Genomic DNA, 26743 nt, shown 5'->3' on the forward strand with positions numbered 1-26743 from the left:
TTTCTGTTATTGTTTCTTTTCTTTAGATGGAGTTTAAGGAGTTTTACTCTGCTGTCTTACAAACACTCCTTCATCCTCTTGGTAAGGTGGATGGTATGAAGTTTAACCCATTGGAACTCGTTGGACATCTCCAAAGAGTAAGTTGATCATTCAAAGAGATCTACAACCTAGTAATAATGATAAAAATAATTTGGAATGATATTGATGTAAATAAATAGATAACAAATAAACAAATTAGCAAATAAATGAATAAATAGGTAATTAAATAAATGAATAAATAAATGGCAAAATAGTAATTGAAAATTAGATGAAATATACAGTAGTGCAAAAATAATGAAATAATTTTAAAAAGTACCTAAACATGTTTTTAAAAAGAGTATAAAAATGTACATGTTGTTTTCTTCTAAATCTTTGTGTGCTTGTTCTTATTTTACTCATGTTAAGATTACACCTACTGAATTATGTTTAACTTTTAAAGAAATCTTCAACAATTTGTAGTACCCATACATCAGAAAATATAGGATATAGTCCTGAATTTAAATTGTGACTAACAAAAAAACAGGAATAAAAAAATTATTTATAAAAACTCAACAAAATATTTTTTTTTATAGTATTCTGAGATCACGTAGGCCCCATACAACTCTGTATGAAGCTTACAAGTGCTCTGTGTAAATATAGTTCAGATTATATTCACCTTGCTTGCTATATTTATATGCATTGGAATCATCACGATTTGGTCACTGCCATTTGGTAGTTTACTTTATCCATAAGAAATTTATCTGAGAATGGCCAGTGTGGGCATTTTACATTTTCCAAGGCTAATATGATGACGTTGAGTATATGAATCACAATACAAATAAATGTCCATTTATTGTATTGTGGACCTTTCTTTGTGTGTGTGGTGAGAAGTCAACAAAACAAAGAATCGCTAAGAATAAGTTTGACCCGTATTTTCTGTCCATACTTTTGCCAATTTGACCTCGTTGCGAGAGTGCTTTATTTTATTATGAAAAATTTGTACTCCAATCACAGGTACAGGTAATTTAAATTTCATAAATAAAGAATGTATAAATAAAGTCTCAAATATAGTTTCAATTCTTTGATACATTCTTGTGACAGTTATTGCATCATCACATGGAAATGGACCCTTCTTTTGAAAGAAATTATTCCTTTTCATTTTTGTCACTTGCTATGATCTGTTTCAGTTATAGTTTATGAATATTTTTAGTCTGTTCTACAATGTACATATATTTAAGAAGGGGAAGGGGATTAGAACTTAGGTGAAGAGAAGTTCTGCACATGTTTTGGGTAAGGAGGGGAGGCAGTTATGGAAGTTCAGGTACCCAATGTATAAAGACTTGTTATAATACTAAATGCACAATTTCTATAACAAATTTATGATCAGCCAATCAGATTGAAGGTTATCTGTAGCTTATAATTGTCATTGTGAATTTCTAACAAGTTTTATGAAATGGACCCCAGTACAGGAGGTGATGTCAAACTGTATTGAAAACCATTGTTGTTTATTTTATGTTTTCATTCATTGTTTCTTTCTAGATATTCCATGTTCCTAATGCATCCCACAGTACACTTGTAAAGGAAGAAGTCAACAAACGAGTGAGTTCAATTAAAAGTTCAATAATTTCTCTGTGTGAGAAGTTGAGGATGCATTATGGGTATTGATTCCTTGAATGCACTGAGCGCTGGAAATGGTAGCTTAATCTGAAGTCCTTAATAATGTGCCTTAATTGGAATATACCATTTCTAGATAGATAGCGCTACATTGATCCACATTATTAGTGTTTATAAATATTATTATTCATAACTTCAAGATATCTGAGGAAAAAAAGAAAAAAAATTGAACCATGTGCGCTGAGTAAATATATGTTTCTAGGTATTACATAGTTTAGATATTTAATACCTTTTTAACATTAAATCGTTTATTTTATTTATTTTTGCATTATTCAGCCGGATCGTTTTTTTCTTAGAGTGACTGTAGTGGAGGCTAAGGACATCAAAGGAATGGATCCAAATGGTGAGTTTTTATAATATAGCAAAAGATATTGAATTTGATTGAATGGAATTGAATTCAATAGGATTGGATTGGGTTGATTTGCATTCACAATGCAGATTTATTTTTCCAGCAGATTTTCTGTTGTTAGATTTAGGTAGAGGAGTAGTCTGTTATATGGTCATATGGAGAGTGACAAAAGGTTCAAAATTGTAGTTATTCCTTATGCCATACATGTACATACCTAGAATGCTTAGTCCTTTAAATAACCATGGTATTATATTGATCAAGCAATGTTCTTGCATTTTCTATAACCTGTATAAGTAATTTTTATTTTGTTTAAATGCATTGATGCTATTGTCATAATAGCAAACTTAGTAATACTTGCTGCTAGAGTTTTATTCCAAATTACTCCTGTGTGCTTTTATTCTAATTAGAGATCATATTTTGAGTGCATAAAAATTATGATATTATATACCACAATTACATGTATTATATTTGTTTGAGTTTGGACTAGGGCCTTTGCCCTTGGAAACTACGTTTTATCATATGTAATTTAGCAACTTAGTAAACACATTCCTGGGAAGATTTTATTGTTTACTTTATAATATTGCTGAGAAAATAGAAGTAAAGTAGCACTGTACCCAGGCATCATTCATGTAGATGTTGTATTTTTTATTTGAATGCCAATGCCCTTTTCAGCTTGGCTTCCACAGTATGCATTAGAAATTGATCTAGAGACAGACATGTAGCTTTTCATTCATCTTTTTTAGTATACTTTTTTATCTTTTCTTTTTCAATTTTTCAATTTGTATTTATGACCCCCCCCCAATATGTTAACTTATACATTGCTTTAAATCTGATTCTATGAAAATTAATAATTCTAGTACACTAGTATTTTCAATATTAACATATCACTTTATCGCTGGTTGCTGTTGTTACACACCACAACATCCGTGTTGTACTTTTGTGCTAAACATAGTTCCCAAACATCAGTTTGAAAGACAAAATTAACTAATCAAATATTTTGGGCGGAGTTGATAGGCAAGTGCTTCTCTTTCACATTTCCTCTACATAAACATTGATATGGACGTCATGAGTTTACTTATCATCTTCTGCACGTTTCTATCTTATCTTTAGCTGCAGTCCTTGAACTATCTTTTAGTTGACGTTAATGCTGAGTTGTATTTTCCATAGATTGTTTACCTACATGCACGTTGATCAAATTGTGAGCTGCAATTTCTATGTTTACCTCCTCATCAGAATGTCAACATTCCGCAATTCTAAAAAGAGGATTTGCAAAGACAAATACAGTCCTGTCTGAAAAATTTAGAAAGTGATTGACATACTGTATTATCAAACTTTGTAGTTGCCCATTTTGCATCATATTGTTGATGTGTGTTTGTTTTCCTAATTTTATCTATTTATTTTCAATTTTTCATTAATTTTAGCTCATTTTATGTAAAGTTTGTTCTTTTTGATGTGAGGGGAGTTAAGGAATATAATTTGTATCAAATAAAAAATCTGGAGTACATTTTAAACACCTTAAGATTTATTTAAATAAAATATATTGTACCTATGTAGATTGTGTTTCAGTATTTCAAGGGGAAAGGTTAACAATTAAAAGAATTGTTGTAATATAGCTCTAAAAATATAAATAAATTCATATTGATTATTAAAGCCAAACAACATTTTGCAAAGATTGATTTTGTGTAGATTTGTTTTTATTTTCTCTCCTTGAAAGTGGGAAGGAGGAGAAGTAGAATAGACTATAAGAAAGGTGAGATTATGAGATACATGTTTAATCAATCTACCATCTTTACAGCAGAAATTCACTAGGCATTCATGAAAATATGATCAAATGTCATCTCATGTCATCAGTCATTACTTATTGGCATCAACAATGGAATTTCAATGAATGATTGAATTTTTTAAATAGTCCTTCTGATGCTTCACTTCTCTTAATATATTTTTACTTCCTGGATAAATCTGCACCAAAGTTATCTGATCACTGCCGAACCGGTGCATAACACAAGAACACATTTCTTCAGTTTTTCTATTAAATTTGTATTAATTTTCCAATATTTCACAAACCATGACAATAGCAACAATCATAGAATATCCCAATATGAAGCCTATACCTGAGAATATGTCATGAATTAAAATAATCATCAAATACATGTACTTCTGTACTGTTTTTTAAATGTATTATTAACAGAGCCTGAAAATTATATATCTGTTCCTACTTGTTATAGATAAGAGAACTCTTTCCCATTTTATATAGTAATGAATTGATATCATGAATATGAACTTTATAGTTGTGAATATGTCATGAATTAAACCACTTTTCTACTATGCTGCATTTTGAATAATATTCATTGGACAACATTTTATTCATTTATCAAATTCAACATGATATTCTTATTTTCCTTCTTCATTTTTAACATACCTTTACCTATAAGCTGAATACTAAAAAGATGTAAAATTAAAATTTTGTTTGAATATGTACATGTTGTATGTATGTGGCATTTTATTTTAGATTATATCTGGTATGGATCAGGTGCAAAAAAACAATCTGTATGATTAACACTTCTAAATTTCTTCATCTTCAATTCACACATTCATATATCTTCAATCACCAAACATCCAAGACACTCTTCTTCATACCAACATACTATTCGAGCATGCTCTTGAATTAACTTGTGTTGATATAATGCATCATGGTATTAAAGTTTTCTACTTTTCTTATTCACTGACATTTCTCTTAAGTAATATAAGTGCTTGATCATACATGGTATACATGCTGAGAGTATGCCTACATTATAATTAATATACCCATCATATACATTATACATACATTATGATACATATTTCTCATTTAGCATGATTTGAAATGTGTCAAGGAAAGTAGATTAGCCATAGTAATACACTTACATGTTGAAGAAATTGATTTAAATTTCTAATGGCTGGTTTTGGAAATAATTTCTGAACTGTATTTTTAAGCTAGTAAGACATAGAGAATTTTCAAGTTTAATGGTCATATAAAATATATGAAAATGTGATATTAAATCCTTGCTTTGTCTTGAAATTATCAGGTATGAGTGATCCATACTGTATCCTAACTCACTGCAATAAGGCATCCAGTAGCAGCCCTTCCCAACAGCGCTCCTCTCCGCAACACTCTCACAACAAGAACCAGGCACGTAGCGATAGTCTCGACCAGCTCACCAACCACAAGACGCATTCCCTGCAACATGCCAACACTCTCCCACAAAGCTCAGGGAACAGTAGCAGTAGATTCCTATCTCCTCAGACTTCTGTACCTGAGACCAGCCATCATCTTAGTCTCTCCAGGAACATCCAGAGGAATAGGAGCTTCAACCGCAAGGACAGACGAAGGAAGTCACTGGAACACCTGGGTGTTGGTAAGTTATTGCCTCCAGGGGGTCAAAACCTGATATCTTTAAGTTACAGAAAAGCTGTGTTTTTTAAAATATAGCATTGTTGGAAACCTCTTATTGTCTAAAAACAGTCAACTTATTGTGAGAACTTCTTCTAGGAAGATGGTAATAACATCACTGATGATTAATGGTAACTCATAGATTAAAATCCTAAGTCATTGAGCATTTCCATTTGTGTAATAGGTATTCTGGCTCTCTATAGTTATTCCCACTTTCTCAGATTTAAATCCTTCAGTGAAAGGACATCTTCTCACCATCTTGTAGAATCTGTATTGAACTGAAGACCCATTCGTAGTAGGTGTGTTTAATTATTGATTATTATGACATTGTGTAGACAGGAGATTGCTAGGATTGTATGTTTGATCAAACCATGTGAGTACTAATAAAGCATGCTGTTTTTCTAATTGTCTTAACCTTTCTTAATAATCAGATGCCAAACAACAGAGTATCCAGCAAGATCTACATGTTCACTCATTAGCCGTACCTGATGAAAGGAGACGTAAGGGGTCTGATTCATTCCCCGTTTCTCCCAACTTAACCCATAATAATTCCCTGGAAGCTAACTCCCTCTACAGGACGTCATGTAAGTCGGCAACCTTGCATCCCGTCTGGAATGAAACCTTTGACATGTGAGTACCTTTATTGATTTCTTGAAATCATTTCATTTATGGCTACTCATCTCTTCTGACATTCCCATCTCACAGTCGCACTATCAAAAGCGATTGACACTGATCATTTTTGATAATCCAATCGATATAATTGATCTAGATTCTGTTTTGTTGGTGTGGCTGCAACATTATTTTATGTGCATTCTTTGTAGTCCATGCTGTATTTGGATGGTAGGCACACATATTCTGATTAAAACGTAATTATTCATGTATTGTATCCTTACATCCTACAGACTTTCCTATGACAGTTGCTCTCACAATCCCTTTTCCCGACATCAAATCGCTCTTGACACTATTTTGCATTAAATGACTCAAATTTTTACTAATCCAACTTTGCAGTTAACCTGACAAAATGCCAACCCTATTGGGGGTTTTCAAAAAGATTTGATGTCCAAAAAATTTCACTCCTGGGTACCAAAGTGCAGGATTTCCCTTCTTGCAAACAATAGTCATTTTTGACAACCTGACAGTTTCCAGATGCTTGCCCTGCATAGCTGCAATTTGTTCTTAGTAATTCTTAAATATCAGTTATTCCTTGAAGCTATGGAAATGCTACATTCATTTATTCTTAAAAATACTGCCCAAATGCCAATCATCCCATTATTACAGCTCTTAGGTGAGTATCAAATATAAAGTACCCAGATAATTGTCTGTAATTGATATAGACAGAGCCCTTGAGATTACAGGGAGAGCTCTGAAGCCAAATCGATTAGTCACATTTTTCTCTAGAAAACAAGATTTATACTGGTCATAAAGGTCAAGTCCACTCCAGGAAAATGCTGACTTGAATAAATATAGAAAAATCAAACTAGCATAGTGCTGAAAATTTCATCAAAATCTGATGTAAAATAAGAAAGTTATATACTTTTTAAAGTTTCGCTTATTTTAAAAAAAAAACAGTGATATGCACAACTAGGTGAGTCAGTCGATGATGATCATCACTTTCTATTTCTTTTGTTTTTTATTGTTTGGATTATACAATATATCATTTTTCATAGATTTGACAATGAGGACCAACTTGACTGAACCATATAGTATTAAACAATGCTAATTCCACATGTTTAGGGAAGAATTAATCTTTGTATCACTTAACAATGATAAGAAAATAAGAATATTTCATATAATAAAATACAAAAGAAATAATGAGTGGATGAAATCATAGTCTCCTCATTTGCATACCTGCCAGGATGTGCATATAACTGTTTTGTGAAATTAAGCAAAATTTTAGAATGTTATAACTTTCTTATTTTGCATCCGATTTTGATGAAATTTTCAGTGTTATGCTTGTTGGATTTTTCTCTTTTTATTCAAATCAACTTTTTGTTGGGGTGGACTTGTCCTTTAAAGCATTATTATGATAAGATCAAATATAGTTAACAAGCCAAAGAAAATGATATGATGAAAGCTAGTAGTAACCAATGAGGAAAACTCAAATCAGTGTATATACTGCATATACACATATGAGCAGAGACCTATCATTTAATGGAATACAAAGCTTATTTTTTTATTTACAGAGCTATCACTCATTTTCTATTCAAATCATTTGGCTCTTAATATTGCTTTATACATACAGACAATTCATATTATTAAGGTTCTGTTAGAATTTGTTGTGCTTGTGCAACAACTAGAAATTATCTTTAATGTTTATTATTGTTGTGTTTTCAGTGAGTTGGATAGATTAGATGGTGAGTTGATCATAACCATGTGGGACCTGGATGAAGAGACAAGTCTTTGGGATGCATGCAAGAGTCTAGAAGCAGAACACAAGCTTGCTGGTATCAAAAAGTGAGTTCACAAATTCATTCAAACACTTACTTTAAACATTAATAGGTTGATTGCTTGATACTTTATGATTTGATTCTTTCCTGCAGCTAAAAAAGGTTGCAGAAGTGGAATGAAGAATTTGTATTGAGTCAACTGAAGATTTTAATCATGTTCAACATAAAGTGTCCAGAATCCAATGATTGTATGGGTTTTTATATGTGTATTGGATCAGAGTATGTATAGTTTTGTAATTTCCAGAAAATTTTGTTACATTGAATGGCAATACATATGTGGTTTGGAATAATTATTAATATGTAAGATTGATAGTAAACTTATTTGTTAAGAACTAATTAAAAGTATATATTTTGGCCAGTCTCAGGACATTTTAACAATGAAAATTAGCTCCTTGTGCTTTCTAAAGAGTTGATGCAATTATTGATCACATTCTACGTTAGCTTTATGACAAACTGCTTTCAGAATTATTTCTTCAGAATGCAAGGATATACAAGTACTCAATACATTCCATCATTATTTCCTCTCATTGTAATCGGCATTTAGTCATTGTAATTGAACTAATTAAAAGTATATATTTTGGCCAGTCTCAGGACATTTTAACAATGAAAATTAGCTCCTTGTGCTTTCTAAAGAGTTGATGCAATTATTGATCACATTCTACGTTAGCTTTATGACAAACTACTTTCAGAATTATTTCTTCAGAATGCAAGGATATACAAGTACTCAATACATTCCATCATTATTTCCTCTCATTGTAATCGGCATTTAGTCATTGTAATTGACTCATTCAAGGAGCATGTGATCAAGATATTTATAGAGCTTTTTTTCATGGATATTGCTAAAATTTTTCATAATTTAAGTCAAGTATTTCTTCATTCGATCCAATGTAGCATCTTTCGTCACATGAAGCACGGGATCAACAAATGCACAGATGATTTCCTTGGTCAAGTCACGATACCCCTGGATAAGATAGAGGCTGCTACCATCACGGAGGATTGGTATCGACTCCAGAGAGGTCATGCTAAGGTCATGAGTTCACAGGTCACTGGTAAACTCCATCTCAAGATGCACTACCTTAGGATAAAGGTAAGGTCAAAGGTCACATTGTACTGCAGATGGTTTAATTACACTTACATGTATAATCTGTTATAAGATGCTGTAGACCAATAAGATCTTGTATAGTTGATTTTATCTATAAATGTTTTTCCTTGTAGCTGCTACCTTCTCAGTGTACATGATAAGTTTGTAATGAACTTGTGTCATGTTTGTGCTGTGATATGTATTACAATAACAAGAAGATAAATGCATTGAATTTCTTTTTTATTGATATTGGTTGGAAGTGAATCGCCTCAGTTTTTTATTTTTTTGTGTGTTCTTTTGTTCATTTTTTAATGGTTTGGTACAATTAATGTATCAACCCAATACACATGTATTTTTCATATTTAAATACACTGGAAGAATGTATTCTGTTTTTACTTTCATTTTCTATCTTATACTTCAAGCCATTCCATGTCAGGTCCCTAAAGTAAATCTTTAGCATTTCAAGATACTGCTAATTGTACAATCTGATTGATTGAGTAAATTTCTAGCATTTGCTATCATCAAGTTTTGTGGAACAGGAATTAGAGGCATATGATATGTACTTCAAGAAGACCTTTAGTTTGACCATCATTTTTAGATTAAGTTTTGATGTGAATAAGTCGAGTTGTGATTTTATACAACCTTTCTAACCATTCTATACAATTGGCAGCCCCAATTCTACTAGTACTGGAGCAAATCACCAAACGTCAATGTCCATTGACAAATGTTTTTCTTTCTCACACTTTAATCATTGACAGTCTGAGAACCATCCAGAGAGAGATGAGAGAGCGCTTTCATACTACCACCAGCTTGTAACTGCTGCTCAGAAACATGATGCAGGAAAACATATTAAGGTTAGTGCTTAACTCTTTGCATGCTTATGTTACACTTTCGCACATTCGTAAAAATCAATCCAACAATTGAAAAAGTTATTGTTGTCTCTCACATTCCTATTCGAGAGGCTATTGAATGGCTGAAGTACTTGAGTAACATCTAAAGAAAAAAAATATCCAGTTATTGCCAAATAAAAAGAAATCAAGAAGTACCAATGATGCAATATAAGTTAAGTAGAATTTAAAGAAATAAAAGAATTGCCAATATTCAAACCTCAGAATTGATTCATCTTGCAGTGAATGGTTAATTTTCTTATATTTGGGAATTTCACTTGCCAAAAAAGGTTAATATTTAATGTAAAAGTTTGAGTCAAAATCTCAGTTATTCTCTCTCACTCTAAAATGATGTTATGTTTGCTCTGGGTTTCTTACTATACCCCATATCTGTGTTCTGTTTGTCTGTTTGTTTTCTGTGTGAATTTTGATTTTCCATATTTCTGTTTTCTTTTTGTGTTTTATCCATTTTTACCCTTGCTCCTTACCTCTCTCCTTCCCTCACAGTCAAGACAGGATAAGGAAAAAACTCCATGGGATGGAAGGTTAAGTAGACTGAGCCACCATGTTCTCAATCAGTTTGCAGTCCAGAATGGAATCAGCAAATTATCACAAAACATCATGTAAGTTTCTTATAGGTAGCCTGTTTTTCACTTTCAGAAGGAATGGATTATCGTTTGCTGCTGCATGATTTGTGAGAAATACTGTAGTATAGCTGCCTATTTTGGGGATCATCAAATTTTCCTGTCCCATGACAGGTAGTCCTTAAGCCTGTTATGGTATTTGTCAGGCAAGAAGAAATGAGATCACAACATACTATGAGGTGATCTAGTGGAAGTATACAGAGCTTTAAAATACATGCTGGTCATGAAAGCTGATGTTAAGTTGTTCATTGTAGAAAACGTAATGTCCCCAACTGAATATGAATATTAATATTATCACTGATATTTTTTAGTCCCTTGAATGTTGTTTTTAACTCGATCTGATTTGTCGAAATTCTTTGCAGGTATTTGTCAGCTTTACTTGACTTTCAGTTAGAATTCACTCGCAAATTGAAAGAAATAGAGATGGCACCTCCAGAACTCATAATGGAGCCAGTACCTGAGGAAAGTGCCTTTGATGAGACAGACTCTTCCCCTCCACTCTCTTCTTTGACTCCCAATAACAACAATCAAGGCAATAAGGGTTCTCCAACTGGTAACCTGTCAGAAAAGACGGATCCACCCAAGGATGAAAAAACTGTACGGAGATCGCCCAATAGGTCAAGCTTGCGAAGGCAAGGTTCAGAGTTTGACTACGGTGAGAAGTTTGTACCTCAGCAGATGGTGAATGGTAAACTTGGAGGATTGGTGATCAATGATCGTTTCGTGAGGGAAGCACTATATAAGATCCATGCAGAGATGATGGCTGAGTCAGCTGTGACTATCTATGGCAGTGACCCCAAAGGGTTGGCTACACTATTTGAGAACAGACCTGAATGGCTTCGCTTTGAAGTAAGTCTTGGTTCATTCAATCTTTTTGTAAACCAGTTTGGCTTTAAAAGTATTTTTTTATAATTGCAGCAATTGGGAAACTTGCATAGAGCTGGCATCCATACCCTACTGGCCAAATAACTGGAATATCATCAGAGCCATTGACATTGCAGAATTCTTTTGAGCATTAAAAAAACTGTTTGATTTCCTGTGAACATTGAAAAGCAAATTGAATTATAATAGACTGTCTGCACTAGAATGTAAGTCTGTATCAGTGTGTATGTTGTTAATTTTACACTGAGTTTCAACACAATGCACTCACACATATCAGACATGGTTATACAATTTTATGTTAGATTCAAACTCACTATCTTCATAATCATCTGTGTTGGGGGAGGTTATTACTGATAAGACTCCTCAATATCTTATTGGATTTGCATATCAGATTTTAGGCTTGCAACAAGTTTAGGAATTAATACAACATCCAAATCTTGATTGCTACTTATTCTGTTGCTGGAAAATTGTATAGGAGTGTTGCTCATTCGAAGAAAGATTTATAAATTACAGATTCAAACTAATTTGCAAAAAGGTTGTGTAACTTTGTTTTTCTTCTGTCATTCATTGCTATCCAACCTCAGTCCTTGGATCAAATTGGTAATATTTCTATGTATTCATTGTCTTTTTATTTCATTTATTCATATTTGTAATACTTGTATCAGTTTTGTGCAGCATGCATACATAATTTCTTTTTAAAGAGTTTTAAAGAAATTCACAAAATTTCAGTTTTGAATGGTTTGCCTTATTTGTTTCTTGCGCACAGTAATCCTGAAAGCAGCTCCCTGGAAGTTATTACATATTCACATAACATAATCATTAAAAGTTGGGCATCCGTGTAGAGAATGAACATCTTGTAAGATTGCCAGTTTCAAATGGAAATGGTCTTTTTACAATTACCCTTTTTGTGAATCTGTGTTGAAGATATTTTGTTTATTACTCTTGCTCTGTCCTGATTTTTTAATGAATGTTTCTAGAATGAGTTTGAAAGATATTTTCGAGTTTTTAATCGTCTATGATATATTCTTAAAAATCAGTTATAACAAGCTTCTCCAGAAGAATATTCATTGAATCTTGTAGCATTATTTGTCAATGCAATATTATTGCTTTATTCTGTTTCTTCAGTTATCTATATATCCTTCCAAAATCAAAAGATTTTGTGTGAATGTAGAGTAAAATGTCAGTAGGCTGCTAGAATGCTTTGCATGAAAGTAAATCCCCACATATGGAAGCATTATTATTATTCACTTACAATCTTTAGTAAGTAAAATGTTCATTTCTGAAGAAAAGCTTGATTCATAGAAATTGAGTTAGTTTTTTTATGAATTTGTCTCTTGCAGATAACATTAGTTTGATATTAGAAATACAAAAATTTACAAAAAAAGCCGACCAGATGAATTGCATGAAATAAAGAAATAACACACAAGTGTAAGAGTATTTTTCATTATGAATTTCATTTACAATGTCTGTTGAAGTCTTGCTTTCAATGTTGATAAGAGTCTTTAAACAAATTATTGGTTAAGGTAGAAATAGGATTTTTTTTTCACTAGTTTCATTAGCACTCAGTTCTCAAATATAAACTATTCATTTTCTTGATTTTTAACATGTTGATATGCCAATTTATTGACACTATTCTTGAACATTTTTCTGTCTATCTCACCAATGAACAGTTTTTGTTAATGCTCATCATGCCTCTTGACACTTTGGTAGCAAGTAATTAATATCATTTCTTATTGTCACATACTTTCTTTTTATCTTGAAATAATAGACTGCCATTGTTGAAAACTCCATCAGTAGTTATATCTATGAGTGCTTGGCTAACCTTCCAGATTGTGAACCATTCTTCCCTCCGACCAACCTCATAGGACTGGACAATGCCAACAAGAACTGCAAGTAAGAATTAATCTCAGTGAACTTAACATTTTTTTATTCTGGGTCCCGCTGCTGAAAGATCTGCATTCAAATGTAACAATCATACAATGCAAGTGTCAAATGCTGGATTTGGATTGGTTGAAAATCAACTGGCATTTCATTACAACAGACCTGCAAATTTAGTTAATTTTTTCTAGAAGTGTATGTAATTTTTATATTTTCTCTGGAAAGAAGGGGATATACTGTTGTTAAGATCTTAATCAATTCCAGCCCTTTGTATACTTATACTAACACTCAGTACAAGGTTTGCATAGTGTATTCCTCTTTTTCTTGACAGTAAAGAAAGTGGTTGGATAGTTGGACTTGAGTACCTAATATATATCCCGTGTCTTATTTTGATCTGTATGTTAACTTTCTATTTCCTTTGAGATATGATCATATTACATACAGCCTATATAAACATATGTTGGAATGTGTTTTTTTAGAACACCTGAATGGATGAAATATAATTTGATCACCTAGAGAGAAAAATTGGAATCTATGAACTATCTGGTCTCTATTCATGGAAATAGAACTCTTCCTTTATCTCCTGTTATGGAGTTTTTAACTCATTTATTGACCCCTGTTTATTTCTGAGCTACTGATACAGGGGAAATATTAAATGTGCTCCTTTTTTGTAGATTACAATTGCTGCAGAATCTGCTTTCGATGTCTATTTGGCGTGACCATGACACCCCCGTCCATCGACTAGTGATGAAACTGTTAGAGTCAGTTGTACGTAATGACACAAGGAAGCACATCCTTACTGACCTTGATGCCATTCCTCTCTCACAAGGATCATTGGTAAGTACTATTTTGATAGAGCCATACTGTACACCGGGGGATGATCTCATAAGAAAGAACCAAAGGAAAAAAAAAGGACGAAGTTCAAAATAAGTAGAAACGCAGAGAGAAAAGAAAAGATGAAATAAGAGTTTGGTTGTGTCTAATTTAGATGCAGATTTGTTTTTATTGTCCATAGTGCAGTGTTACATAATGGAAATATTAATTCAACACATGAAAATAATCCTGAATTTTCTTTTTTTAGAGTAACATGAAATTGCTTGTAGGTTACTATCTGCTATCAAACTACTGTGTGACAGTCCCTTTGTATACAGAGTTCGATCATGGACCTATGATCATATTTTCTTATCAATATTTTGATATATCATGCAGCTTTACATGACAATAGAACAAAAGAGAACTCTTGTGAACACCTTATTTATGATAAGGCCATATCTTTTAAAGGCTAATTTTTTTAACAAATTTTATTGAACCTTGATTGTCATGTAATATTTTGTTGAATTGTTTACCCTTAGAAACCTGGAGAACTTGTTGATCTGCTTGCAAGATTTGCTGAACTCCTGTCCCGATTCACCATCTACTGTAAGAACCAGAAGGATTATAAAAACTTCTTTTCGAGGTGAGCTCTTACAACATTCTTCTTGAGTGATTTTGTATTTAATGTTACAGGATAGCTGAAATTATTGTGGAAGTGTTAATATACTGATTTCAGGACTCAGACAATGCTAAAATGGCTCTGTATGTACATTTTCACAAGAAATATTACTAAAAACCTGAAAATGAATTTTGAATATGAAGAATAGGTTAAGAAGTGCCAAAAAATATCTGCATTCAAAAATAATGATGTATAGGCTACAGTAATAAAATTGTGACAGTGCTATTGTTTTGTAAAGATAGTAAAATATATAGGGTTCTTTTGAAAAAAGTGAACATAAATTGTAATTTGCTTGTTTTCATTGTAATAATAATATAATTTATTTTATTTTTCAGATTCCATGTAGATTTCTTTTCAACAGTCACCATAGAGATTGATCGGCAGGTAACGAAATATCTTCAGGATATTATCCTCTTGCGTCTGAACCAATACCATGCCCGCTACCGACGGTTTCCTCAGAACATTGCTGAAGCTAGCAAGGCTGGTCTAGCGCTCTATATGGCAGTCAAGAATCTGGTTTCTGTCCTCAAGAAGAATGTCGCTGGAAAGTGAGTTTGAAATAATGTTGATATATCAGGGTGATGACGGAGCTAAGAGAGGATGGTATTATACAGATAGAAGAAAAAAATTATTCTGTAGATCCCTGGTCCTCAATTCTTTAGGACTGCAGCATGCATGAATAAATAGAATAAAATGAATAAATCAACTTCTTTCTGAATCTTCCATCCTCTTTGCCTCCTGTAATTATGAAAGTTTCGTTTTGCTTTTTGCATGTTACATATTATTACCATAATGGTCCATTATTAAATTTCCATGCCTAAAGTCTGAAGTTGAAACCTAAATTCTTGTATCAGAAAACTTGTTATCATTCACAGAGTGTAGGCTCCTATTACAAATTTTCTATTGACCATTACAATTTGCATAGTTTATATTTAATAATTTCAGTTGCCTATAACGTTGCGTGGAGCATTCCTGTATTAATTATTTTGATACATTCTTCATGATAAATACGATTACCATTACATTTTACTGAACACCTCCATTTCTGTTTTATCTGCAGTTCTTTTGTGTAATGAATTTGTTTCACATTACATTTTAAAAAAATGTATCATATCATATTTACCCAAAATTTTGTGACTTCTGATAAAGAAAATGTTAAGTGCTGTAAAGGAAAATAAGATAAATTATACATCATATCCGATTGTCTTAACAGTGAGAGGCTGCAGTTAGAACAATATAGCATCTGGTTCCAGGTGCCTCTCACCTACTGGTTGGTTACCTTTCAACATGAGACATTCAGTCGTGTCCACAAGGCTTTAGAACTTGACAAGGATGTCAAGTTGGTCCATGAAGTCGTCAAGTATTCCAACTCGGCGGTTGATGTCCAGGCTTGCTTCGCAAAGGTGAGTTACCATGTTTTGTATTACTTTGGATTCTAAATGTATAATTTAGTGTGGGTTCATATTTTCTACATAAGGCTTCTATGTAGTGACATAACCTTGTAATATTGTGACCTTTTCATTAGTACCATTTGATAAGGCATTATTATTTATTACTACAAAGTACCTCAGTGAGGGAATAAAAGCAAGATGTCCTCTGGTTGTTCACTTCCATGCATTAATGCTTTCTTAGCTCTTGGGTAATAAACATGTTTCTTTTTAAAGCTTTTTATTGTTATAAATATGAATTACAGTATCTATATAGATATCAAAAACTGTTTGTGTGTAAAAAGCCCATGCACTGGTTGAAATTAAATGAGAAGACATAATGTCAATAATGCGTGATGTATCTATTTAGAAACAATGAATTTATTCTTTATAAATGTGTTTCTCTCTTAAATGTCCATATTAAGTTGATGCAGCTTTATACTTATGTTTTGAAAAAGAAGCCATTCCTATCATAAAGTTTTCACCTTTGAAATTTCAAACCCAAGATATGAAGAAGCCATTTGAGAATTTGAGACTAACTTGAACAGTAAAATTATGCTCGTCCTAATTGATTGTAGTAGTAAATCAATGAGAATGTCCTTATTCACTTTCTTTTTAGGTTACTCAAGAATGGCAGAGCATAGGATATGAATGTCCTAACAGCCGCTGTATGGCCATTACAAAGCTAACTGATGTAAGATCAATTAAAGGTCATTTTTTGATGCATGTTATACTCATACATTCTAAACCAAGATCACTTTAAAATATTTCTTTTGCTATATTATTGCCTCATTGAGATGAATGACACTATTGTTTGGGAGAAGGATAAATCTAAAGGGAAGTAGAAAAGGAAGGAAATCAATGTTGATATATAAATGTGTAGAAGAAATGTGAAGATGCCAACATAAGGGGGCATGGAATTATAGAAGAGTTGAAAGAGAAGAGAATTCAAGAGATTTCAAGACTAAATGTTCAAGGAGTCATTTGCATAATCTTTTCAGAAAAGCGATGTTTTCTTTGGAACATCTGCCATTGTTTCTTCATGTTCTTTGCTAAATTCTCTTAATCTTTTTTATGTTATATACAAGTCAGATTTTTCACACAGAGTATCAGGACCTAACGTACAGCTGACTTGTGAAATGGCTAAACTGCAAATGAGACCAGGATCCCTTTTCATGAAGACTCGTTATAATAACAAATGCATAATTTCTATAATAAGTTTACTCTCTGTCAATAATATTGTATGATTTGAACTGTTATTGCAAATTTGTAATTATAAAACATTTGATAAAACAGGCACCTTTTATTTCCTTGCTTTGTTGTCTTTTAAATTTTCCAAAGATATTATAGTATGGTTTACTCTTTCATTCTGTTTCTTCAGCTGATATGTGAAGGAGCTAAACTGTATGCATGTAAGATCCACTGCATCCTGGAAGCCAATGGGTTCTATAAGACAAGTAAAGATGGTCAATTTGATATCAAGGATAAGGTAATATTACAGATAGATTCATTGACTACAATGTACATTGCATTAGTCCCAGAGTTACATGTGTACATATATTTCATACCCGTCAAGTCATTAGGATTCACTCTAGTGTGAATACTTCATCTTTATATATTCCCTTGAGTTAATTGGAAGAGAGAACTAAATAGTTTGCCACCATGTTTACCACAGTGATGCAGAGAAAATTTGTACCGTGTATAGCACTAAAAATGTTCCGTCAACATTCTTTGAATGTATGTCAGTCAAGATATGGTACATCTTGAAATTCTTTCTTGAATATGAAATATTCTGAAAGGGGTTTCTCTGTCTCAAATACAGATGTAAATGTTGAACCTTATGCTCCTACCGTTTTATATTCTTGCAAAGTTTTACAAGAAACCCCCACCCCCCCCCCCCCCCCCCCCCCCGGTCCTGCAACAAAAGTCTTCAGGCTTCAGTTGGTTAAGGATGGATGTTTTTCTTTGGTTTAATGTGCAGATATTCCAGGGGGGGAGGATTTGGCAGGAGAAATGTCAGTGAATCCTCATCTCCCATTTCTCTCTGTCTCTTCCTTTCACTTCCACCCTTTTCCTCATGTACTGACCCTCTCTTTCTCCTCCTATCACCAGCTATGCATCACACTCAACAACATTGAGCATGTCCGTGGCTACCTGGACAACCTCCCCACTCTCCTAGAATGGGAAGCTAACTGCAACCAGCTGGCTGCCCACCACCAGACGGCTGAAGCTGGTAAACTAACCCTCAGTACACTGAGACGCTTGACCCAGAGGGCGTGCCATGACATCCATTACATGTCTAGTCTCCTTGAGAAGAAGATTGCTTATCGTCTTAGTCAGGAGGTCAACAAACATCTTGACAAATTTGTCAACCCACAGAAGGGTCAGACCAGCGAAGAGGTACTCTTCTCAAATGTACTTTATATGATTTGAATGAATTCACTATTTATTTTATGGCTTGGTATGGCTGTAATGATTTTTCTGAGTAAATACCTCAACTGTGATTCCAATTTATTAGGAAACATTTGGGGCCCTTTGCAGAAAGGATTGCAATCAAACACACCTCCAGGAATGAAACATAACGTGATCAAAAACCAATCAGAATGCAATTGGGCCTAGCATATGATTTTCAAGAAAATGCAACTCTCTCTTAAATGGACACTAGAACAAATTCATTAACGCCTTTTAGGGTCAGGCCAGTTTAGAACCTAATTTTAGAAATGATTAGATATTACCGAGAAGTCAGGATTTTCATGTGTTGTGAAAGATTATTTATCCAAGTGGTAATCAAATCTTTAAAATGTGTTACTGTACATTAAAGTGAGGCCATTCCATAAAGTGATCTTATTCAATCCAATCATCCTTTTTTGTTGCTGCTTTTGGGCAAGAGGTCAAGGTTTCTTCTTTGTTTGATACCAAATTTGTTCTGATAGGACAAAGATATTTGAAGACATGGTGTATTTCGTGTTTTGGGCAAATTAACAATTTGTATAGAATTGTCTAGGTGTATGTAAACTTAACTCAAACTGTAAGTGGGTATCACTGCTTGAGAAACATTTGTCTATTCTCTGCTTGACAGTGTATGGAGGAGCTTCTAGACTACATAGATGAGAACCTAGGTACTCTTTATAAGCAGCTCCTCCCACAGATCTTCCCTCGCTTAGTCCAGGAGCTCTGGAATGCTCTCCTGACCAGCATAAGGTCCAGGATCCAAGATGGTAGACCACCAGGCTATTACAAGAGGCTACAACAGGTAAATATTTAGGATATAGAGGCCAGTACACTTCAAGAGAAACAAACTTCTAGTCCATGTGCAATGTAATGTATGCCATGGCATTCAATTAAATGTGTTAAATTTCACTCTTTCAATTTCAATCTTTCAGTTTTTGGCAGAGTCAGATTCTACAACAAATTCCCTCCAATTACTACCCTCTTGAACCATTCATTTTATTACTTCCTATGAGTACTAGATGGAGAATAGTCCCTGAGATTTCTTACTTCAACAAGGATCAAACCCTTTCTGATCACAGGGGAGTCTGAGATTGCAGGGCTGTATTGAATTGGTCAGATTAGGATAACTAACAATGTAATTTGGTTTGAGAACTTTACGTAATGCAGGAATATTAACTTTTTCATTTAATACAGTCACTCCCTGGCCATTATAATGAACACCAAGAAATATTTCAATGTTATCCTAACTCAGAACAACTTTACCTGTAGATTCCCCCTTCTGCTTTTTCTTCAGGGGGGGGGGGGGTAATGTTAACAGGTCTGTTACTTACCAAGAAATCTCGAGGAATGGTAGTTGATCTTCCAAATTCTAAGGAATAACCCATGTGCTCCTATTCACAGAGTCTGGACTCCTTGGAGGCCTACTTTCAGAGGCCAGGCATCGAATTGACAAGTTCCAAGACCCGGACTGATGAGTATCACGCCATCATGGAGAAGTTGGAACCTAATACCAGGTCTACATTCAGTCTGTTGGCCCTGTACTATCGGGACCTGGCCCTAGATATGGCCACGCCCATGGCCTACCTGGGCCATGTCAGTATCAAGATGGCTTATCATGAGGTACCAGGTGACATGAGGTCACTATCGGTCAAAGGTGGGTCATTCTTTAGAAAGGTTTCACGGCTTATCAGATACCCATATGTAGTCGAAAATGAAAGGAAATTAAATGAGCAAACCTGAAAATGTCATCAAAATCATGAATACAATTAGGATGTTATGGCATTTTAAGTTTTCATTATATCCATAATTTTTTTTTATCAGTGCTGTGTAAAAGTAAGTGGGGTGAGATGGGATCAAAAGAAAAGGAACTTGAAAAAATAAAGTTTACAAATTGCTTATCATTCACAAAGTTTCTAGGGTGAAACATTGTTAGTTGTTTATTAGTGTTCAGTTGGAAGTTTCCATCATAGTAATTTTCAGGGGAGGGGCTATGTGAAAATTTATAAAATCAATATAAATTCAGGTTAATTCTCTCTTTTTTTATTCAGTGTGTAATGCAGTGGATCTACCAGGAGTGAAAAGGAATGGTAAGTTTCCCCAGCCCAATTTATACCACTTCATAAGGTTTGCTTTATGCTCTATACATTTATTGCATGTATAATGGTCAATCAAGCATACTGGTACACATTTATTGTGCAATCCAATACTAAGCTTTGCCATACAAGGCCCAGATCAAATTGTTCTATTTGCTTTATGCATTTATTGTAGGATTGTCTGAATGAAGTGTCAATGAAGATTGGTGTAATATGCTTTATAATAATTGCAATGAGATTGCCCATTCCATACAGTAATTTGAAAGAAATAGTGACTGATGGCATTATATGTCTGTATAAAATGCATTTGCGAATCTAGAACCATTGATGTGTGTTGAGAAGAATATAATCTAAAGCAGTAAAGAAATCTTATGATACAAATAATGAAGAATAAAAAATGGTAATGATTGTGAGTGGGGCCATTATTCATGTGAATGTCTGTATATAATTTTGTTCTTATTTTGTTCTTTTTTATGAATTTGGAAATAAAAACTTGAATTGAATTAAATGAAATTAAATTGAATTGGGAAATTAATCATTTGAATTGCTTTCACAATTATCTTTCTACATAAAGGATTCAGTGACCCCAAGATTATTGTGGAGATTGCCCCAGAAACAACCTTCAACAAAGTCTTATCCTTCAAGACAATGGTCAAATATAAGGAACTAAACCCAGTTTACAATCAAGTCTTTCAATTGTAAGTATATCATAAAGATCATATACTCATCCTCTCACCTTTTAAGTTAATTGCTTATGACTGACGGTTGTAGCTGAAACCCATTTGTTCTTAGTTTGCCTCCAAAATACACAACACCAAATCTCATGACCTCGCAAATTTTATTTCTAAATAAGGCATTTTTTAGTACCCAATCATCCTTGGAAATGTGGAGATATTAATAAATTCCTGCTGAATATCCTTTTCCTTCACCTGGGTCGAACATGGCTGATGTAAATCAATGCCTCGCCAAATGATATATAAGCTGTGGCAGGATGTAAACCCAGAACATTGTGATCCATACAGTCCAGAAACATCCTCTAGACCACGACACCTGGGGCGGTATTCTGAACATTGTCTTATCTCCATATTTTATCTTATCTCAGAGATATGACAAAATCAGTATTCTGGTGGATGTCATAACTTTTGTCACAAAAATTGTCATAAATTTTGTCTTATCTCTTTGGCGCGCACCAAAAATACGCGGCTTTAATGCGCGTAATCCTTTTATACAAGCAAAAGATATGACAAAAGTTATGACAGGGGGTAGCAGTCATAAATTTTGTCATATCTTTTAGTACCAAATATCCCGATACCCTGCCGACTGAATGTCAAGCATATAACGATATCATTTAGATTAGATTGTGGCATAAGTTTCACTCATCATCCACGACAATTTTTAGAATTATTTTGTCATGCTACAATTAGTTAGGCCCTACATATTAATTTCTCCTTTTTTTCTCTGTTTTCCTTATTTTTCTACTTCTCCTCTAAAATCCTTCACAGCTCCCTGTCTCTCTTTGTAATTAAGCGCATCAATATTCGCGTAGTTGCGCGATGCCAGAAACAGAATTGGGGATATCCCCTACCTGTCACGGGGCATTCCTATTGGCTAGAAGGGCTCCCACTGGGAACTAACGATGATTTTGATTGGATTGCCTCCGAAAAGATGGGCGGGAACTTTGAGAGATATGACAGGGAAAAGACAATGTTCAGAATACCGATTTGTGACAATCATAGCGGTGTCACATCTCGGAAAGAAATGACAAAATTTATGACAAAAGTTATGACAGTGTTCCAGAATACCACCCCTGTACTATTACCTCTACTCTGTAACTTGGGTCAGCTTGCATTTTTTAAGTCAGTCATTTTGTAGGCATCCTTCACATTCTATAGTTTAGATCAAACATTCTACATGTATAATAAATGTGTTTCCACCTCCTAAGACAGATAATAATTGAAGTGTTATAATATCAAGATGGATTATGTGTTGTGAGTTGACGATATTAATGAGATAATAGTGCATTGAAAGGGATATGTTGACTGATGAACCCATGTGTTGTTATTGCGAAGATACTTTAGAACTATGAATAGAAATAATTCCTCTTGAGAAAATATGAATGTACTCATTAAGTGTTGATCATTCTTAAAAGACAAATACAGTAAATTTGACAATTGTGTACACCTTTTCTTTCCTTTTTATAGAGGTTTCACATTACATGGTGAATAAAGGTGATATATTAAGACAATTAGCTAATCCACCTTTAGAAATACATAAACTCTTTCCCTTACCTATTGAATCAAATGCTTTATAGTAGTAGGAGAGTAAGCTGTTTGGATATTTAATTATTTTTGTCAGCGATAACAAACTTGACATTTGATCATGTGTTTCAAGCACAGTTGACAATTATTTTGAGCAAAATTGGTTCAGGAATGGCTAATCTATCAAAGACACAAACATTGAATCTCTTTCATTGTTAGTGTGTAAGGAACCACTTCAGTTAAATTTAATTCATTCATTTAATTGAAGTGTAGAACCATCGTAACTTCCATTCATAGGTCCACATATTTAAAGCATTTGCTCTTTCTGTTGTCTCCTGATCTTCTTTTTCAAGCATTTAAAACATGTATCTAAGCTGTAAACAGATATCAAAGAGAAATTCCAGTAGTTGCAGTAAACACTGATTTCATGAGAAAGTCTGTAAAACAAGGCTTAATTGTCAGTATATCATCGAGGATCTAGATCTGGGACACTTACATTATGTGAATCTTGAAATCTACGCTGAAAAATGTTCACACCGAAGATCCCCAACACAGATAAGCGCACGTGGGACAATGTATAATTATTGCTTAGAGCGTCGGGCCCGACGCGCTACCCGAATCCTGTGCTTATTTGCTGATTTCTCAGCAATTACACAATTTCTTCCAGAATCCTTTGGCACATGCGTTTTATTTAATACAAACAGACACTTTGGTGGTCGTTTCATTGGATTCTGTACAAACTCATTTTGATATCGTTACCAAAACTAGCATTTATCTTTAAACAGGTCAGTTGATGCAAGTCCTCCACTCCCTCTTGTTAAAGTTAATAACTCTGTATTGATGAGAGTAACTCATAATGACTTCTTTTTTTCCTCCCTTATGACAATCAGTGGTGCGTTGCCTGAAGAGGCTTTTGAGTTGGATACTGTGATTCTATCAGTGACAGTCGTTGATCACAACACTGTGGTCTGTGATAGCTTCATCGGTGAGGCCTTCATTCCACTTCATCAGGCAAGGCAGGTGACAGAGAAACAGACAGTGGACCACTGCCCTGCTATCATGCTAGCCCTCAAGCGACCCAGGAGACTTAGGGGTCATGTAGAGGTGAGAGGTCATTCAGAAGTCATTTATGCAAAGGGGGATGCCCAGCAGCTGTCATATTTAGATGTTGTCCTTTTTTTTACATTTTACAACCCTGTGACTCAGTTGGGGCTTGAAGATTAATCTACATCAATGGATTTAAAGCTCTGACAGAAATGTTCATATTTCTCCAGTTTCATACTCGTTATACCCTGTTTCTCAGCAAGCTTGCAAGCTTGGCAGAGTACATGGGTACAATTGTGATTGATAGGGTTGGAGGGGGTATCTAAAAGATTATATAAAACAAGTGTTACTCTTTGGATTTCATATAACAAAGCTACAATGGTTCTGGTTATGTAGAGGTGAGAGGTCATTCGTGGGATATTTGCTGACCTTTTGAAATTTGCATTCTGTTTTTTTATATTTTAATTTATGAGATGGGCTTTTAATTAGATTACATTCTTACTTTTATGACATTTTTTTATAAAGGACTGTGGGTCACAAATAAGTTGAGCATGATGCCTTTTTCCAGATTTAAGTTGGAGCTCTCTTTGGTTTGAGGGTGGGTAGTAGGAAAGGAAAATAGCTTTGTTGCACCCAGTTTGAACGATACAAAGCATTCTTGTTACGAAAGGCTTTTATCAGTTTATAATTTTTGCGGCCCTACTTCTCTTGATCTGATATCATATTAAGTGTACAGTCTGTGTTTTTATTTGATAATCAAGAATGAAATAATCTTGTTTTTCTTCAAATGTTGAGGGCTAAACCTCTTACTGATTGTTTAAGGATTGAAAGAACATTTGTTGTGTTTCTGTAACAGATCCTGAAGAGCAGGAGTAAGTGGGACAAGAGTGCCAAGCAGTTCATCACCAAGCGAACCTGGGCCATCAAGCAACAGAGACAAAGAACAGACAAGAAGATTGTGAAAAGGCATAGTCACAATGCCTTCTTCCCAGAGTGATGTCTTCTAGATCCTGTAAGGTCATCAGTGTGACCCCAGCAACTAGTGTCCTAGAAGCATCCATGTGTCAATGAGGATCTGCTCCTGTTAGCTACTCGTCTGTAAGTCTTCTAGATCCTGTAGGGCCATCAGTTTGTTTTTAGTGGCCAGTGTCCTAGAAACATCCATTTCCTATGGAGGACCTGCTCATCTGAAAGTCTTTTAGATCCTGTAGGGTCATCAGCTTGATTCCAGCAACCCCTGTGTCCTAGAAACATCCATTTCCTATGGAGGACCTGCTCTGTTACCTGCTCATCTGAAAGTTTTCTAGATCCTGTAGGGTTATCAGATTGATTCCAGCAAACACAGTGTCCTAGAAACATCCATTTCATATGGAGGACCTGCTTTGTTACCTGCTCATCTGAAAGTCTTAGATCCTGTAGGGTCATCACTTTGATCTTAACAACCAGTGTCCTAGAAGCATCCATGTATCTTGGAGGATCTGCACTGTTTCCTGGTCATCTAGAAGGTCTACTAGATTATGTAGGGTCATCAGTTAGATCTTAGCAACCAGTGTCCTATAAGCATCCATGTATCTTGGAGGATCTGCACTGTTTCCTGGTCATCTAGAAGGTCTACTAGATCTTACAAGTTACCAGGTTTTTCTGGTCAATTACGATGTTCTCAAAGCATCCAGATATCAACGATATTGTGTTCCATTTTTTGCCAACTAGAGCCAAGACCCCGCTCAAGGATCACAATACTACAAATGATTTTCCATTAGAAAATATTAAGATCTTTTGACTTATCATTGACTTTCTGTTCCAGATACAAAATATATTTCCTAGCCTCATTGTGCTTCTTTCAAGGAACTTCTCCCGAGGCCAACATCAAGGGCTTGAGGCCAAGGCAAACAACTACACTAGATAGATATCCTTGGACAAGGCCAAGGCCATATAATTGTAATTTAGGCCAGCCTCCAGGGAAAATATACTGGTATTCTTGGGATCCCCAGTAATGATTGTATCACTATTTGAGCAGCACATATGTGCACTGCACATTTGTATAAAGTAAAAAGTTTGTTCACTCTAGCCCTAAGTAAAGCAATGATGTGAGCCACATTGATGGATACAATTGTAAGATAATATGTATGTGATGGTGTAGCTTTCCTATCAAATATACAATTTATAATTCACTGGAAATGGATATTCAATATTGGTTTTCAGATTACATTATGTACAAATTTTTATTGTCATCCTGAGATAATTGTTGAATGAAGTGCCAGTACTAAACAACTTTTATAAGTTATATTTTCATATTCAATCTCACCAGCAGGTCTGGGTTGTTACATTTTACTCTTATAATGTAAAATTTGTACTATTAATATTTTTTGTAATGCATTTAATCTATTATTTATTGATAAGATTTTTATCAGTGTTTCACCGTAGGGTTTACCTACTTCACATATAACATTTATTTTAACCTTGATGTTTGCAATTTGCTCTTATTTACCGCTATGCATCATTTCACACAATAAGTTTTTTCTCATCATTGAAAGGTGTTCAGTGATTTCCTCCTGTTCTTCATTAACGACAATCAGTCATATGATAATATTCCTATTCTTGTCTAAAAAAAAGTTTATTTAGTTGAATTAAGTGACAAGTAAATGATTTACTTATTCTTTTTTAAGATTCCGGTAAAAGCAAACCAGA

General features: G+C 34.1%; 1 protein-coding gene across 2 annotated transcripts; it reads left to right on the forward strand.

Moving 5' to 3' along the window:
* Positions 1–26007, forward strand: LOC121409122 (BAI1-associated protein 3-like). Of its 2 annotated transcripts, XR_005969124.1 has the most exons (25): positions 1–137; positions 1558–1617; positions 1969–2035; positions 5107–5436; positions 5903–6101; positions 7806–7925; positions 8810–9005; positions 9758–9853; positions 10394–10509; positions 10893–11379; positions 13181–13305; positions 13965–14127; positions 14643–14746; positions 15118–15330; positions 15996–16185; positions 16829–16903; positions 17591–17698; positions 18322–18609; positions 19289–19462; positions 20062–20314; positions 20709–20747; positions 21328–21451; positions 23902–24115; positions 24912–25560; positions 25665–26007. XR_005969124.1 is itself a non-coding variant. In XM_041600946.1 (24 exons), exons 1-24 carry the CDS (start codon positions 27–29, stop codon positions 25050–25052), a joined length of 3993 nt encoding a protein of 1330 aa, XP_041456880.1. In that variant the 5' UTR covers positions 1–26; the 3' UTR covers positions 25053–26007. The 2 variants fall into 2 exon arrangements, 1 of the variants encoding a protein (XP_041456880.1); XM_041600946.1 differs by having other exon boundaries at positions 24912–26007.
* The last annotated feature ends 736 nt before the right edge of the window (positions 26008–26743 follow it).

The sequence above is a fragment of the Lytechinus variegatus genome, chromosome 2 (genome assembly GCF_018143015.1).
Source record: "Lytechinus variegatus isolate NC3 chromosome 2, Lvar_3.0, whole genome shotgun sequence".
Classification (NCBI taxonomy): domain Eukaryota; kingdom Metazoa; phylum Echinodermata; class Echinoidea; order Temnopleuroida; family Toxopneustidae; genus Lytechinus; species Lytechinus variegatus.